Below are 16,335 nucleotides of genomic sequence, written 5' to 3'. Positions count from 1 at the left end.
GCCCACACACGCATGGGGTGGAGAGCCCAGAGCACGCCGATGCACAGAAGCACACCCATGCACGCATGGGGTGGAGAGCCCAGAGCACGCCCGTGCACAGAAGCACGCCCGCGCACGCATGGGGTGGGGAGCCCAGAAGCAGCCCGCGCACGCATGGGGTGGAAAACCCAGAAGCACGCCTGCGCACACATTGGGTGGAGAGACCAGAAGCATGCCCGCGCACAGAAGCACGCCCGTGCACGCATGGGGTGGAGAGCCCAGAGCACACCCGCGCACGCATGGGGTAGAGAGCCCAGAAGCACGCCCGCGCACACATTGGGATGGAGAGCTCAGAAGCACGCCCGTGCACACATTGGGATGAAGAGCCCAGAAGCAGCCCGCGCACGCATGGGGTGGAGAGTCCAGAGCATGCCCTCGCACAGATGCATGCCCGCGCACACATGGGGTGGAGAGCCCAGAGCACGCCCGTGCACAGAAGCACACCCGTGCACAGAAGCACGCCCGCGCACGCATGGGGTGGGGAGCCCAGAAGCAGCCCACGCACGCATGGGGTGGAGAACCCAGAAGCACGCCTGCGCACACATTGGGTGGAGAGACCAGAAGCATACCCGCGCACAGAAGCACGCCCGTGCACGCATGGGGTGGAGAGCCCAGAGCACACCCGCGCACACATGGGGTGGAGAGCCCAGAGCACGCCCGCGCACGCATGGGATGGAGAGCCCAGAAGCACGCCTGCGCACACATTGGGTGGAGAGCCCAGAAGCACGCCCGCGCGCACACGGGCACGCGATGCTGACAAGGATGCCAAGACCGTTCGGTAGGAAAAGGAGTCTTTTCAACAAATGATGCGGCAAAACCGGACGCCCACGTGCAGCAGAGCGCAGCTGAACTCTCCCTTTCACATACAGAATCTAATGCAAAGTGGATCAGATACCTAAAGGCAAAACCTAAGACTGCAGAACTCTTAGAGGAAAACACGAAGGAAGCTTCGTGACAGTGAAGTCGGCATTGATTTATTGGATATGTACCGAAAGCACAGCCAGCAACCCCAAAGGCCCTAGATAAGTTGGACTACCTCCAACTTAAAAACTTTTGTGCATCAACGGACAGTCAGCAGAGTGAAAGGGCAGCCCATGGAACGGGAGAAAGTATTTACAAATCACCTGTCTGAAAAGGTGACTGCTATCCTGAATATGTAAGGAGTCTCACAATTCAACAACAATAAAAACAAACAACCTGATTGAAAAATGAGCAAAGGACTTGAACAGACATTTCTGCAAAGAAATGATCGCTAATCATTCTGGAAATGCAAATCAAAACCTTGCATCTATTAGGATGTCTGCTACAAAACAAAGGAGCAAACTACGTGTTTGGCAAGGATGTGGAGACACTGGGCCCTTGTGCAGTGTGGGTGGGAATGTAAAATAGTGTAGCTGTAGGTGAGCATCATTGGCAGTTCATCAAGAAAGTTAGAATAACCATATCATCCAGAACCCGCACTTCTGGGCATATATCCTGACTAACTGAAAACAGGGGCCTGCACAGGTATTTGCACACGTGTGTGCATAGCACCATGATTTGCAGCAGGCAGAAGATGGAAGCACCCAGGAGTCCACCAGTGGAGGAGTGCACAGACAAAACATGGTATGTAATACTGAGCCTTAAAAAAGAAGGGAATTCTGACCCATGTTACAGCATGGGTGAACTTCGAAGTTGTTATGCTAGGGCGGAAGAGCCGGTCCTAATGTGAGGAATCCTGTCTGATTCCACTTACATGAATGAAGTGTAAATTCAGAGAGGCAGAAAGTTGAATGGCATTTGCCAGGGGCTATGAACATTTGAAGAGACCCTGATGCTGGGAAAGTTTGAAGGCGGGAGGAGAAGGGGATGACACAGGATCAGATGGTTGGATGGCATCATTGACTCAATGGACATGAGTTTGAGTAAACTCCGGGAGTTGCTGATGGACAGGGAGGCCTGGTGTGCTGCAGTCCAAGGGGTCGCAGAGTTGGACACAGCTGAGTGAGTGAACTGAAACTGAACTGATGGACATTGGGATGCATATATCTTTTTGAATTAGTATGTTTCATCTTCTTTGCGTATATACCCAGGAGTGAAATTGCTAGATCATATGGTAGTTCAGAAAACGAAGATCATGGCATCTGGTCCCATCACTTCATGGGAAATAGATGGGGAAACAGTGGAAACAGTGTCAGACTTTATTTTTTTGGGCTCCAAAATCACTGCAGATGGTGACTGCAGCCATAAAATTAAAAGACACTTTGATCCTAGGAAGAAAAGTTATGGCCAACCTAGATAGCATATTGAAAAGCAGAGACATTACTTTGCCAACAAATGTCCATCTAGTCAAGGCTATGGTTTTTCCAGTAGTCATGTGTGGGTGTGAGAGTTGGACTGTGAAGAAAGCTGAGTGCCGAAGAATTGATGCTTTTGAACTGTGGTGTTGGAGAAGACTCTTGAGAGTCCCTTGGACTGCAAGGAGATCCAACCAGTCCATTCTGAAGGAGATCAACCCTGGGATTTCTTTGGAAGGAGTGATGCTAAAGCTGAAGCTCCAGTACTTTGGCCACCTCATGCGAAGAGTTGACTCATTGGATAAGACTTTGATGCTGGGAGGGATTGGGGGCAGGAGGAGAAGGGGACGACCGAGGATGAGATGGCTGGATGGCATCACTGACTTGATGGACGTGAGTTTGAGTGAACCCTGGGAGGTGGTGATGGACAGGGAGGCCTGGTGTGCTGAGATTCATGGGGTCGCAAAGAGTCGGACACGACTGAGCGACTGAACTGAACTGATGGTAGCTCTATTTTTAGTTTTTTGAGAAACTTCCTTACAGTTTTCAGTAGTGGCTCCACTAACTTACATACCCATCAACGGGGTATTAGGTTTTCCTTTTTTCCACATCCTCACCAACATTTATTTGTGGTCTTTTTTGGCGATAGCATGGCAGTACTTTTTTTTTTTTTTTGCATTTTTGTCTGAGCTAAAAGAAATGTCCTAGGTTATTCCTTTAGGCTCTTCTCCAGTTAAAACGCAGGTTTAACTGGCATTGTCACTGCTATTTCTTGAATTACTATTTTCCTAGTTTCTGTTTATATTTAAGCCTTCTGGAATTTATATTATTTTGATGTAAGAAACTTTGGATTTATCTTTTTTATCTCTTACATTTTCACTTATTATATTCATTCCTTTATTTTTTCTCTCAGAATATTTCTTGAACTAGTTTTCTAATTTGCTGGTTTGATTTTTATGCTGTATTTAATCTGTCATTCTCTTACATTGTGGTTTTAAAATTTGGTAATCATGTTTTTTATTTTTAAGCACATTTTTATGATCACAGATTGTTTATTTCCTTTTCTATCTGAAATGTCTAGTTGAATCACAGAGAACAAATTAAGACTTTTTAGAAACTTTCTATGTATATTATGTTTCTTTAGCAGAAGAACATTCAATTAGACCTTTTTTAGACTTTTAAATCTTACATCTCATTACTTATCTCTTTACAGTGACAAGTCTGTGATTCTGTGGTGTCTGGAATCAACAAAGGTGCTGGGAGGGTGCTTCTGGATTTCTGCTGACATATTTTACCTTTCCCTGGTGGCTCAGATGGTAAAGAATCCGCCTGCAATACAGGAGACCCGCGTTCAATCCCTGGGTCGGGAAGATCCCCTGGAGAAGGAAATGGCTACCCACTCCAGTATTCTTGCCTGGGAACTCCCATGGACAGAAGAGTCTGGCGGGCTACAGTCCATGGGGTCGCAAAGAATTGGACATGACTGAGCGACTAACACAACGTTAGCCTTGGGAAGAAGCGGCCGGGGCAGGCTTTGTGTTTCCCGCACTCTCACGCTTCAGAGGAGTAAGGAGGCGCTCTCCGGGCGGGGACCCCTCTGGCAGGCTGACGTCTGGCTTTCTGCGTTAGCGGTCCCTCTTCCGGCACCACCGCGGGAAGCCTGGCGCCTCTGTGGGCGCGGCCCCTGCCCGCTGTGGGCCGCCCCCGCGAGCCCCTCGACCGGCCCCTCTGCGGGGCGGCCTGCACCTGCAGGGTAAGCGGGGCGAAGCGCGGCCCGCTGCCGCCTGCGCCCCTGCTCGCCGTGACCTCCAGCTGCATCTCCGTGACCTCGGCCCCATCTCTGGGACCGCTGCAGCTCAGAGGAGCAGTTAGTTGTGTTTCCATCTGGCGTCATTATCCGTCGCGAGAACTGGAAGCCCGTGCTTGGTGTCCTGCGTGGGTTTCAGCAGTGACACTGGCGCCCGTCTTGCGTGGCTCAACGGCCTCGGCAGGGAGCTGGCGTGGGCGGCCTCTCTGCCTCACTTGGCCTGCAGGGGGGACGTGGAGCGCACGCAGTCTCCACTGCAAGGAGGGCTGTTAAGTGTGTGTGTGTCGCGGGGCTGGGGGCCAGCAGAACAGGCTGGACCGGAGGTGAAGATTGGTGGTCAGTTTCCCTTTGTGATGTGGAAACGAATGGTACCCACCGAGTTGAGCAGGGAAGCCCATGGCGGAGAAATGGATGAGGCTGGACACAGCTCAGGGATCAGAGGGGCAGAGGAAGAAAAGCCTGCGGAAGAGCGGTGGGCCCCCGAGCCGCCTGGCTTCTGGCTCAGAGGCCGGGCTCGGCCGCGGCGGTGCGGGGGCGTCTGGAGCGCCGGTGGGGCTGCGGGGAGGGACCGCGTGGAGCCGCCCACGGAGGCGCGGTGGGGACGTCTGGGCTCCGCCCCGCTGGCCCCGCGCTCAGCACCTGCAGGGGGACTGGAAGGGGCAGGGCAGGGCGGGACGAGGACGCCGCCGCTCCCCTGGCAAGTTCGCTGGGAGGCAGGGCCGGGGCGGTCCAGGACGGTGCCCGCGACTCGCGAGGGCGTGCTGGTCTATGCATGCGCCCTGTGTGAGAAACAGAGGAGTGTTTCAGCCTCTTTTTCGTGCGTGTTTTCTGTGAGAATTACTTTCAATAGTTAAGCATTTTTTTCAGATGTTTAGCAGAGCTCTTTTTACGATTGTTTCGTCTGTTCCTAGCGTGCAGCCGAGCCCTAGTGTGACGTAGCAGGTGTCTCTCGCCACATACCAAGTTTGAAGAGCTGCTTATCAGCTCAGGCGCACTGACGGATGAGATTATCCTCAAAATGTCCCTGTTTCTTTTTCTCATTTATGCTTAAGTGTTTAGATATCTGGACTATTGATTAAGGGTATAAAAAGTCCACAGCTCTCTTGAAAACAGCTTTTTTCAGACATTCTAAATTACCTAGTAACTAGTCTAAGGAGTGTTATTCTGTCCGTGTTAACTACCAAAACCCACGTTCATTTTAACCTTGTCTTTCTGAACTACAATTCTGTCTTTTGGAAACACTTAGTATGACCCACAGCTTATGAGGGAAATCCTGATATGGCTAGAAGTTGAAAGTCAGTGACTTTAATTCATTCAGTAATGGTTCATTTTCATTTTGTGTCTCCTGAAGGAGCCATTCAGAGAACAAATATTTGTCATCATGGAGCTTTCGCTGAAGTAGCTGGAATAAAAATATACGGGAGACTTCAGGCTAAAGTAGAATATGGAGAATGGCACTTTGTCTATTTGGGATATTTTATATTGGAGGAAAATCTTTTTTGTTCAAATTCATCTGGAAGCTTAAACCATTTTTCCTATTTATGCTGTGCTTATCATATTTTACCTGAATTATTAACATGGCGTGTTTTTAAATTTAGGACTTTATCTGTGGTTTCTAACATGGTTTTGAGTTTTCAGACTTTCAGCTACATGAAAGTTTTGTTATTTTATGTGTTTTAAGACTTCATCTTAATGTGAAACATGAATCCAGCAAGACTTGCTAACCTTTTAAAACAATTATCTTCTTTGAGAGGGTATGCTTTAAGTTTTCTCTTCCCACTCTTAGAAAAAGGGGAAATACCTGTGGTTTATTATAGTCCCACTTGACAACAGCATTTGTTTGTAAGAAAGCATGTGACATTTAGGTGACATTTTATTTGCTGTGTGACCTAATTGAAGTAAAATGTGAGATACAAGTGGTTATTATCTGTATTTCTTTTTCCTTTGCTATTGAAATATCACTGTTAATATAAACAACCATCTCATTTCCAAAAGAAAAAAAACATGGTAGTCCTAGATTTTAATGCCCTCATGTCCTCTGAATTCCCCCAGTTCTGACTGTGACTATTTTGGTCTCTTAATAGGGAACAATGCATTGCGAAATTCCAAACCAGATCACAGTCTATGAGTCCAACCCACAGAGAAGATGGACATATTATTACCCCAAAGGATTGTGTAAGATCAGATTTCACTCTTGCTTTTCTGTTTGTTTTCTTCTTGTTTTAAAATACCTCCGCATATTTTTAGTCTCATGTTGTTAAATTCCTATGACTCCTGACAAACAGTAAACAGTCTGATGGTTTTGGTGGGCATCCTGATTTCAAAGAAAGGGGCGTATTGGGCATATTGCCGTGTTCCTTCTGCTTTCCCTGACATTCGGGGACATTGTGTCCATCCGTCTGTCATTTTTCCTGGGCACTGAACAATAACTTTGAAAAACATCATTTTTTGGTTATTTTTTTCCCCTTTTCTCTGTGTATATATAAAAATGACTAGACACAGTGGTCATAAACTTGGGAAGTGGGACTGGTTTGTAGTGAAGTAGCAGACATTTCCCGGTGAAGGTGGACCGTTCACATCCTGAAATGTGAATACCTCTCTTGCATGGTAGACTCAGCATCGATATTGTTTGATCGTGGAGCTAGTGAGCGTCATGAAGAGAAGGATGTTGCCTGCTTGCCTCCATCCTTGCACAATTCTGCTTGCCGTGGGTTTTGAGCCTTTATTTACAAGCAAGCCATGCGTGATGCTTGACTTTTTTAGTACGTTTGTTCTACACATAATTCCTTCCGTTTTCTCCAGTGATGGGAAACTCCAGTTTGGAACTTTAATAAGCATCTTGATATAAAGAGGAACACATTTTAAATTTTTGTGAGTTTATTATTAATCATCATATCATTCAAAATAAACAAGGGAGGTACATTTTAAAAGATATTCTCATTCACACACACAAGCATTCAAAAAGCAAGGGACCAACTGTAAAGGCAATAATGAATTTTAATACAGTATAAATAGTAAACCCAACATTTTGTTCAATAGAAATTTGTAAATTTTTAATTAGTTTCTAAATTAGTTTCTAGTTAATTTCTAGATTCAAACTAGTAAAATATGAAGAACGCTTTAGTGTACTTTTCATTACTTCAGATAATGTAAATGACCATAGATAGATTGATTTGTTAGTAATGAGGTTCTCCGGAGAAGAAAATGGCACCCCACTCCAGTATTCTTGCCTGGAGAATCCCAGGGACAGAGGAGCCTGGTGGGCTGCCATCTGTGGGGTTGCACAGAGTCGGACACGACTGAAGCGACTTAGCAGCAGCAGCAGCAGCAGTGAGGTTTTCTAGGAGCTTCCCAGGTGGAGCTAGTGGTAAGGGACCCTCCTGCCAGTGCAGGAGGTGTGGGAGACACTGGTTGGATCCCTGGGTCGGGAAGATCCTCTGGAGAAGGAAATGGTGACCCACTCCAGTGTTCATGCCTGGAGAACCCCGTGGACAGAGCAGCTTGGCAGGCCACAGTCCATAGGGCTGTGAGGAGCTCGACACGACTGGAGTGACTTGGTACATGTGCACAAGGCTTTCTAAAAGTGTGAAAGTGCTATACCAACAAATTAAATTTAAATAAAATAAATTTTTTAGCTGTACTGTAACAGATACAGTATTATTTTATATCAACTTACCTTCCTAAGTTTTTGGGCTTTCAGATCATTGTCCATTTCTGGACACAGATCTTTGGCTTTCCTCAGTTAATTATGATTTTAATCTGATTTGATAAATATGGAATATAAAAAATTATACAGCAGGGAAAAGAGCATGGAGTTTTAATTTTTAAACAAAGTTGAGAATTACCATGATTACATTTTCATGATGTGAATCCAAGGCTTATTTCTCTTTCTGTGCGGTGTATAATGAGAAATAATTTAAGAACAAAGAGCTTCTTGGACATCAACCCAAACTTCTCTGTTAACTCATTTTAACGAGAGTAAGTAATTCATCTTTTCAAGTGTTCCCCTTCCTGCCTTTAAAACTACTGTGGTACACCTCAATTAAAACTTTTTGTAAAAGAAGCTAAAGAGTTTGGACTATTTTTTTAAAATATTCTTTTGATTTTTTTTGAAACCTAGTTAATGTGAGTATATTGTGAAGGAGTCTCATAGCCTTAAGCAGCTGCAATAAACAGGCATCCCTTGGAACTGAGAACTAGCTCAGCTGTAGCACCCTTTCCTCTGAGTCGTTTCCTCCAAGGGTGGTGCGGCATTAACCAGAGCGCGCGGACACTCAGGACGCTGAGCAACACGCATTTGGTCCTGTTTTCTCCCTCCCTCCCCCGCCCTTCTTCCTGCCTTTCCTGTTATTTCTTCCCTCCTCCGCCCTTCTTTCCGCCTTTCCTCTGTTATTTTTCCCTCCCTCCTGCCCTTCTTCCCGCCTTTCCTGTTATTTTTCCCTCCCTCCCTCCCCCGCCCTTCTTTCCTCCATTCTGTCTTTTGTTTTCATTCTATTTTCTTTTTCTTTTTTGTGTTCCAGGATATTCATTCGAAAAAATCTACTCTTTCTTTGGATGACAGCGACATGGAAACTCGCCTTAATAGTTGGAATCTTGGGGTAAAAAAGCATTTGTTTAATGAATGTATGTTGATGTGGCAGAATCATTTTGTGTTTGGAAACACCTGAACTGATTTAATTCTAAACAGTGACTCTGACCATTGTTAGACACTTAGTCCTGGGTGAGCGCTGGGAAGGACCTGGGGGACGGGAAGGAGAAGCATGAATGGTCCCTGTGCGCGACAAGCTGGCTTTCTTGTTGGAGAGACAAGAGATACGCACATGAAACAGTTAAATACAGTTTCAGACAGTATATGATTGAATACCAGAATGAGTTACCCAGAAACGTGGGTGGAAAGCTCTCTGGCAGACTTCAGGCGTGAACCGCCATTGCGGACAGCAGTTTTCATCTGCAGAGGCCGGGGTGCCAGTGTGCTTGGAGGGTGGAGGGAAAGGGGCCAGGAACTTAAGGCTGAAGGAGGCATGAAGAAAGGCGGGCAGGGCGGGACTCAGGGGGCGTGGGCAGAGCTGCCAGGCTGGGGCCTGTTGGAGCTTGAATGCTAAAGCAGGAGTTGAGCTTGTAGATTGGAGAGAGTCGTTGGCTCTGAGGTTAGTCCGTTTCCACTTTACACACACGCTGTTTAATGCTTTCAGGAAGTGAAAAGGGGTTTACTCCATTTTTAAAACCCAACTGTATTACTATAAAAATAATTTGTAATTTGGAAAATACAGAAAGTCAGATATGCTGAGAGATGTGTTGGCATCTCGTTTCCCTATTTTTTCTGCACGTTTTTATAAAATCAAACATCACACGGAATTGGGGTCGTACTATGACTGCTGTTTTGTCACGCGCTGCTTTAAATTCGGGATGGGTCACAGAAGTTTTGTCAGCGTGACTACTGATGGCAGCACCGATTTTCTTCTGAGTGGATGGTTCATTCCTCGCTTAAGCACTCTGGTATTTGGATATGTAGGTTGCTCCCAGTTCATTGCTGATAGAAGGAACAGCTGCAACAGAATTCCGTGAAAGAGCCCTTTTGTTCCTATTTGGCTGCTTTCTTAGGTTATGTTGGCTTCCCTGGCGGCACAGAGGGTAAAGCGTCTGCCTCCAGTGCGGGAGACCCAGGTTCGATCCCTGGGTCGGGAAGAGCCCCTGGAGAAGGAAATGGCACCCCACTCCAGCATTCTTGCCTGGAGAATCCCATGGACGGAGAAGCCTAGGAGGTTACTGTCCACGGGGTCGCGGAGAGCCGGGCACGACCGAGCGAGTTCACCTTCACCTTCACCTCAGGTCATGGCAGGCCTTGGGCGCTGCCCTCCGTGAGGCGTGCCCCAGTCTGTTTCCAACCGGAAGTCTACAGGACTGTTCATGGTTTACTTCTTCGCCTACATCAGGGACTGTCATTTTTCTAAAAACCCTGAAGCCCTTCTTGCTAATAATGACCTTTGATGAAGGCAGTGCTTTAGGGAGGTGGAGTGGGTGGTGGTGTGAAGGCTGTGTTGGATGTGTATCAAAATGGAGAGAGGGAGCAGACAGGTGTGGGGGCTCCACCTTGCCGTGACTCCAAGCATGGGAGAGATGGAAAAGGAACACATTTCAAAGAGAATAAAGAATGCCTAGTGACTGCCTGGCGGGCCGAACAGGAGGGCATCCAAAGCTTTGGTTCCAGGAAAATGGGAGGGTTGGCTCGCTGTCGGCCACCTGGTTTTCTGATGGGGGGATCATTTCAAGGTTTCGCCGTTTTATCGTAGACTGCTGGCGTTTGGAGAGTAATCGGGGAGCTTCAAGTTTTCACCTCTGTGGTTTCCAGGGCTGCAGTCCTGTTTTGCAGCCACATGCTGGACGTGGTGGCCGCACCCAGAGCCTGGAGCAGCTCTGTCTTTAGAGACTTCAAACCGGGACTCAGGGGCCACCGTCAGAGGGTCAGAGGGGATTTGAGTGGGTCATTGGAAGGTATGTTCATGAAGGAGAAGAGAGAAATAGCATTGATAACGAGAGGGGAATGGGTCAAAAGAAAACCATTTCCAAATTTGATGGGGTCGGGGAAGCTGCCCCTGGGACGAGTCCTGCGTTACTGGTGCGGGAGAGGAGCGAGGAGGCCTTGGAGAGCAGAAGCGGAGAAGGACGTTCTGCGAATCCTTCTGAAACGGCCTCTGCCCTGGGCCGTGCGGAACTTCTGATGTGCGTTCCGTGGCACACGCAGTACTTTTCGTGAATATTTAACTGTCCAGAGGATTAAACTTTTCATTTGTATAATAAAATTAAGATAAAAATCTAAAATATTTTGAGGTACTGCCTTAAAACTAGGGCCGCCTGGGATTTTGTTTCACATTTTTATTGTTCAAAGAATGTATGAACTGTGAAATAAAGTCCCGCATTTTTATATATTTATAATATGGATGCATTAATCAGGTTCAGCTATATCTCTTGATCACAGTAGAATAATTTAAATATCCAGTGTATTAAAAAGCTTAGATTTTGCTTTGATTTTAGTTTTGTATGAGAATGTGTGATGGACTTTTCCTTCTTTCTTCCTCTGAATGATCAGTTAATAGCTGGTTAATTTTTGTGCTCTATACCAAGGGCTCATTGTTTCATGTTGCTGGCATGCCTGTCAACACCTATTTTCGGATGCATTAGAAGTTCCAGATTTTGAATTTTCTAGTTTTTGTTGAAAAAATACATTTCCCCCAGTTATAGTCTTTCTTTTCCCAGGAGTATTTTAATATTTTCCCTGTGAATATATGACTCAAGTAGAGATTTACTTCCTAAACCTAGCTGTTAAATTTTTCTCCTGTATTATTATTTTTTGTTATTATTACTCTTTAGCCTTTTTAACCTTTAGCTTTGGGGGAGCTTTTTTGCTTTGTTAACCCATCTTATATCCATTTCATTCACGACAGTCTTTATATAAACTTTTTTCTTTTTTTCCTGAGGAGGACTGGGGGATCTGGAGGAGGAGGTTCTCTTGGGCCTTGCGCGGGTCGCCGCCCCCAGCCCGTGCCCACCGGGGCCTCTGTGCTGACTGTGGAGGCTTGCTTCCACCAGGAGCAAACAGTGGGCACACTTTAGGTGACCCCCTGAGGTCAGGTCTCTGCAGAATGGGCGAGAGAACGTTCTGTTCTGTTCTGTTCTGGAGAACTCATGTCCTGGAGACCTCGCAGGACAGGATGGTCAGCGGGAGGGTGGACAGCACCCCTAGCCCTGCGGCCGATGAGTCCTTTCGGAATTTAGTCTCGTAAACAGTTTCTTCCACTTTGTTGCTTTCCCCCATTCTCTTAGTGGTGTCTTTGATGAACAGGAACTAATTTTTAAAAAAAATTTTTTATTTGTTCATCTGGGTGCACAGGGCTCCGAGTTTCGGCTCAGGCAGGCGGACTCTTGCTTGCAGCGCCCTGCTTTGGGAGTGCAGTGTTAGCCACTGGGCCACCGGGGAGGTCCCGGGAAGTTTAAATTTTCACGTGGTTCACCTCCCCACGACTTCGTCTCATGGACACGCTTTCTGTGTCTGTGTAAGGGGTTTGGCTGTCGAGTTCCTGAAGCTGCTCTCCCACGTCGTCTTCAGCACCTCTATCCTTTTACTTTTTCTGCTTAGAACTGCATGCCGCCCGGAGGCGATTGTAGGCGCTGTCGTAAGACAGGAAGTAAAGACTTGCGCCCTTATGCATCCGCCTGACGCTCTCGGTTATTGAGGGGCCTCTTCTCTAACCGCTGCCCTGCAGGCTTTTTGCCTCCCAAATCATGATGGTGCGCGTCCGTTTCCATTCTGCCCTTTGGCTTGTTTGCGTCTCCGTGTGGCGGTGGGTGGGTGTCTCTTATCTGTATTTTATCTGTGCTCATTAAATGTTGGAATGTGAGTAAACCAATTTGTAGTAGTGTATTTTTTTCTGTGGAAAACATTTTTCAGCTTCTAAAACATCGACTCACAGTAAGAGCATTGTTTTGGAGCATGAGTGACACTGGTGACTGAATTTATTTTATGCTACAGAGAGAGGTTTGGCCGTTCTTCTGATGGGTTCTCTGACTGTAAGAACAGTTATTCTGGTTGTGCTGCTAGTAATATATTGCCTTAGAATGTCCTTTACTCTAGGATGGCTGAAATACCAGAAAAAATGTCTTTTTATTTCTCTGAAACGTTGGAACACCTCTCTTTGATCGATATTAGTCTATAAGGAGGTCAGTTTGACCAAATCCTGAATAATTTGAAAAAAGTTATCCTGCTAAAAAACTAAACAAAGCGTCAAAAGGCAGTTTTCATGAGAGAGCATTCAGATATCTGTTTCCATGTCTAGTTTAAATTACTATTTATTTATGATTGTGATTCTACTTGTTTTTCGAACAAGAAACATTCTGTTGTGTGATTTATTCATGCCATTGGAACTTAATTATTTTTGGCATTACTGTCTGTATACTATTTTGTTAGACTTTAATGCTTCCCATCAGCTCTTTTTATCTTCCATTTTGGACATTCCTTATTGTGGTATCCTTTCTTGAGGTATTATGAGAAGACAAGAAGTCTTCTGAAAGAGCGTGAAGAAAATCAGTGTTAAGACTGTTTACAGAGCTCTGCAAGTCCCTGTTACTTGTGGATTACAAAGTGGGAACATTCAGCTTCAAAGCACATCTGGCTGCTGTTATAAAATCAGAAAATAGATTGCTTATTTCCCTCAGACAGACTCAAGAACATGCTCTCCTATGAGTAATTCTCATCACGTGTTAAAAGTGGCTATGAGACAATGTACTGTAAATTAGTAAGAACAACAGAAGATCTATGCATGTTTACAGCGTTGCTTTCAAATATTAGACTTTTTATCAACTTGAGAGAGGAAATTTATGATAACACGATGAGCCCTTAACTTCTGTGTGTAATGGTTTTTAAAGATGAAGAAGATGAAATAGGAGTTATTTCTGCATAGTTGAAAGGCTACTTTGTAATTAGCTAAACCAGTATTTTGTACTCTGCTTATAAATGTAGAGCTGGGTAAAAATAAGTCACAAATGGTTTTCTTGGCTTTTGGGTTTAAATTTTAAGCTTAATTAGAGCTTGAGCATCTTTGAGAATTCTGTTTTTCTCTTCCTTTATTTTTCCCCTTGTATTTAATTCTGCTTCATGAATTAGGGTTTTATGTGCATGTGTCTTTGAAGGACTTACTTTCTATGCTGGTTTTCTCCATTCCAAAAATAGAGAATGGTTACTTACTTTTCATATATATACACCTTCGGACAATAAATATTTATTGAGTGTACTTTGCTGCCTGCTGGAAATTGGCTGCCTCTATTTTTCAAAAAGCTGTGTATATATAGTACCATGCTGTTTACTAAAGACTATGCCTTTTTCTTTGGTATGATATTTAAGTAGACTTTATTATTATCTTTATTTAATAATGTTTCCCAAAGTAAATGTACTAAGTCATACACCCAACAGTAGGCCCCACATTTGCAACACTTTTATTATCAAATTTTTAATTTTTGTTTTTTAACTTATTTCTTAAAACTTATTTATTTATTTAAAAACTCATTTATTGACTACGCCAGAGCCTTTGACTGTGTAGATCACAACAAACGTGGAAAATTCTTAAAGATATGTGAATGCCAGACCACCTGACCTGCCTCCTGAGAAATCTGTATGCAGGTCAAGAAGCAACAGTTAGAACTGGACATGGAACAATGGACTGGTTCCAAATCGGGAAAGGAGTACATCAAGGCTGTATATTGTCACCCTGCTTGTTTAACTTATATGCAGAGGACATTATGTGAAATGCCAGGCTAGAAGAAGCACAAGCTGGAATCAAGATTGCCAGGAGAAATATCAATAACCTCAGATACGCAGATGACACCACCCTTATGGCAGAAAGTGAAGAGGAGCTAAAAAGCCTCTTGATGAAAGTGAAAGAGGAGAGTGAGAAAGTTGGCTTAAAACTCAACATTCAGAAAACGAAGATCATGGCACTTGGTCCCATCACTTCATGGGAAATAGATGGGGAAACAGTGGGAACAGTGACAGATTTTATTTTGAGGGACTCCAAAATTACTGTGGATGGTGACTGCAATCATGAAATTAAAAGACACTAGCTCCTTGGAAGAAAAACTATGACCAACCTAGACAGCATGTTAAAAAGCAGAGACATTACTTTGCCAACAAAGGTCCGTCTAGTCAAGGCTATGGTTTTTCCAGTGGTCATGTATGGACATGAGAGCTGGACCATAAGGAAAGCTGAGTGCCGAAGAATTGATGCTTTTGAACTGTGGTGTTGGAGACGACTCTTGAGATTTCCATGGACTGCAAGGAGATCAAGTCAGTCAGACCTCAAGGAAATCAGTCCTGAATATTGGAAGGGCTGATGCTGAAGCTGAAGCTCCAATACTTTGGCTATCTGGTGCAAAGAACTGACTCATTGGAAAAGACCTTGATGCTGGGAAATATTGAAGGAGGGAGGAGAAGGGGATGACAGAGGATGAGATGGTTGGATGGCATCACCGACTTGATGGGCATGAATTTGAGCAAGCTCCAGGAGTTGGTGATGGACAGGGAAGCCTGTCGTGCTGTGGTCCATGGGGTCACAAAGAGCTGGACATGACCCAGCAGCTGAACTGAACTGATCTGTTTAAACTTTTTTTTCTTGTCTAGGTGATTTGCAATGTTGTATTACTTTCTGCTGTGTAGCAAAGTGAATCAATTTCACCTACACATGTACCTACTCTTTTTAAGATTCTTTTCCCATCTGGGTCATTGCAGAGTCTGGAGGAGAATCCCCTGTGCTATATCATAGGTTGTTATTATTTATCTGTTTGTATATGTGATGTGATTTAGTTGCTAAGTCGTGTCTGACCCTTGGGACCCCGTGGTCTGTGTAGCCTGCCAGGCTCCTCTGTCCGTGGGATTCTGCAGGCGAGAGTACTGTAGGGGGTTGCCATTTCCTTCTCCAGCGGATCTTTGCGATCCAGGAATCAAGCCTGGGTCTCCTGCATTGCAGGCAGATTCTTTACCAAGCGAGCTACATGTTTATATATAGTGGTGTACCTATGTCAATTCCGGTCTCCCGATTTACCCTTTTCCCCCAGACCCCCTAAGTGAAGTGAAGTCGCTCAGTCGTGTCCGACTGTTTGTGACCCCGTGGACTGTAGCCCAGCAGGCTCCTCCATCCATGGGATTCTCCAGGCAAGAACACTGGAGTGGGTGGTTACCATTTCCTTCTCCAGGGGATCTTCCCCACCCAGGGATCGAACTCAGATCTCCCGCATTGCAGGCAGATGCTTTAACCTCTGAGCCACCAGGGACCCCCTGGTAACCCATACATTTGTTTTCTATAACTGTGTGTCAAATTTTTAATGTGTGCCTATCTGGTGGCTGTAAAATACCATCTCTTGTGGTATTACTTTACATTTTTCATAGTCCTAAATAGTTTAAGCGTGTCTTCATATGCTTATGTCATTCAGATTTCCAAATCTGCCTGGGGGTTTAATGATAAAATTGAGACTTGAAGGATGCTAGGTGCGTGCTTACGGGGACTGGAGCGGGGTGGGCAGCGTTAGAGGCACAGGAGGCCTGCCGTGTCCAGGTGACGAGAGTCCTTCAGGACCTGGGGGTGAACTGTGAGGTGAGCAGGAGTAGGGGGAGGCTGGGGCCTTGGCTGTGCGAGGATCACTCACGGGTGTTTGCGTATGCCAAGGCAC

General features: G+C 45.4%; 1 protein-coding gene across 1 annotated transcript in view; it reads left to right on the top strand.

Moving 5' to 3' along the window:
• The window catches only part of CEP112 (centrosomal protein 112), a 320,978-nt gene that overhangs the window by 33,304 nt on the left and 271,339 nt on the right, over positions 1–16,335 (top strand). The window contains exons 5-6 of the mRNA XM_052658249.1: positions 6,207–6,297; positions 8,643–8,720. Coding sequence (XP_052514209.1) covers positions 6,207–6,297; positions 8,643–8,720 — 169 coding nt within the window. The remainder of the gene's footprint in view (positions 1–6,206; positions 6,298–8,642; positions 8,721–16,335) is intronic.

This window comes from Budorcas taxicolor, chromosome 19 (assembly GCF_023091745.1).
Source record: "Budorcas taxicolor isolate Tak-1 chromosome 19, Takin1.1, whole genome shotgun sequence".
Classification (NCBI taxonomy): domain Eukaryota; kingdom Metazoa; phylum Chordata; class Mammalia; order Artiodactyla; family Bovidae; genus Budorcas; species Budorcas taxicolor.
This window is presented reverse-complemented; position numbering and strand designations above follow the sequence as displayed.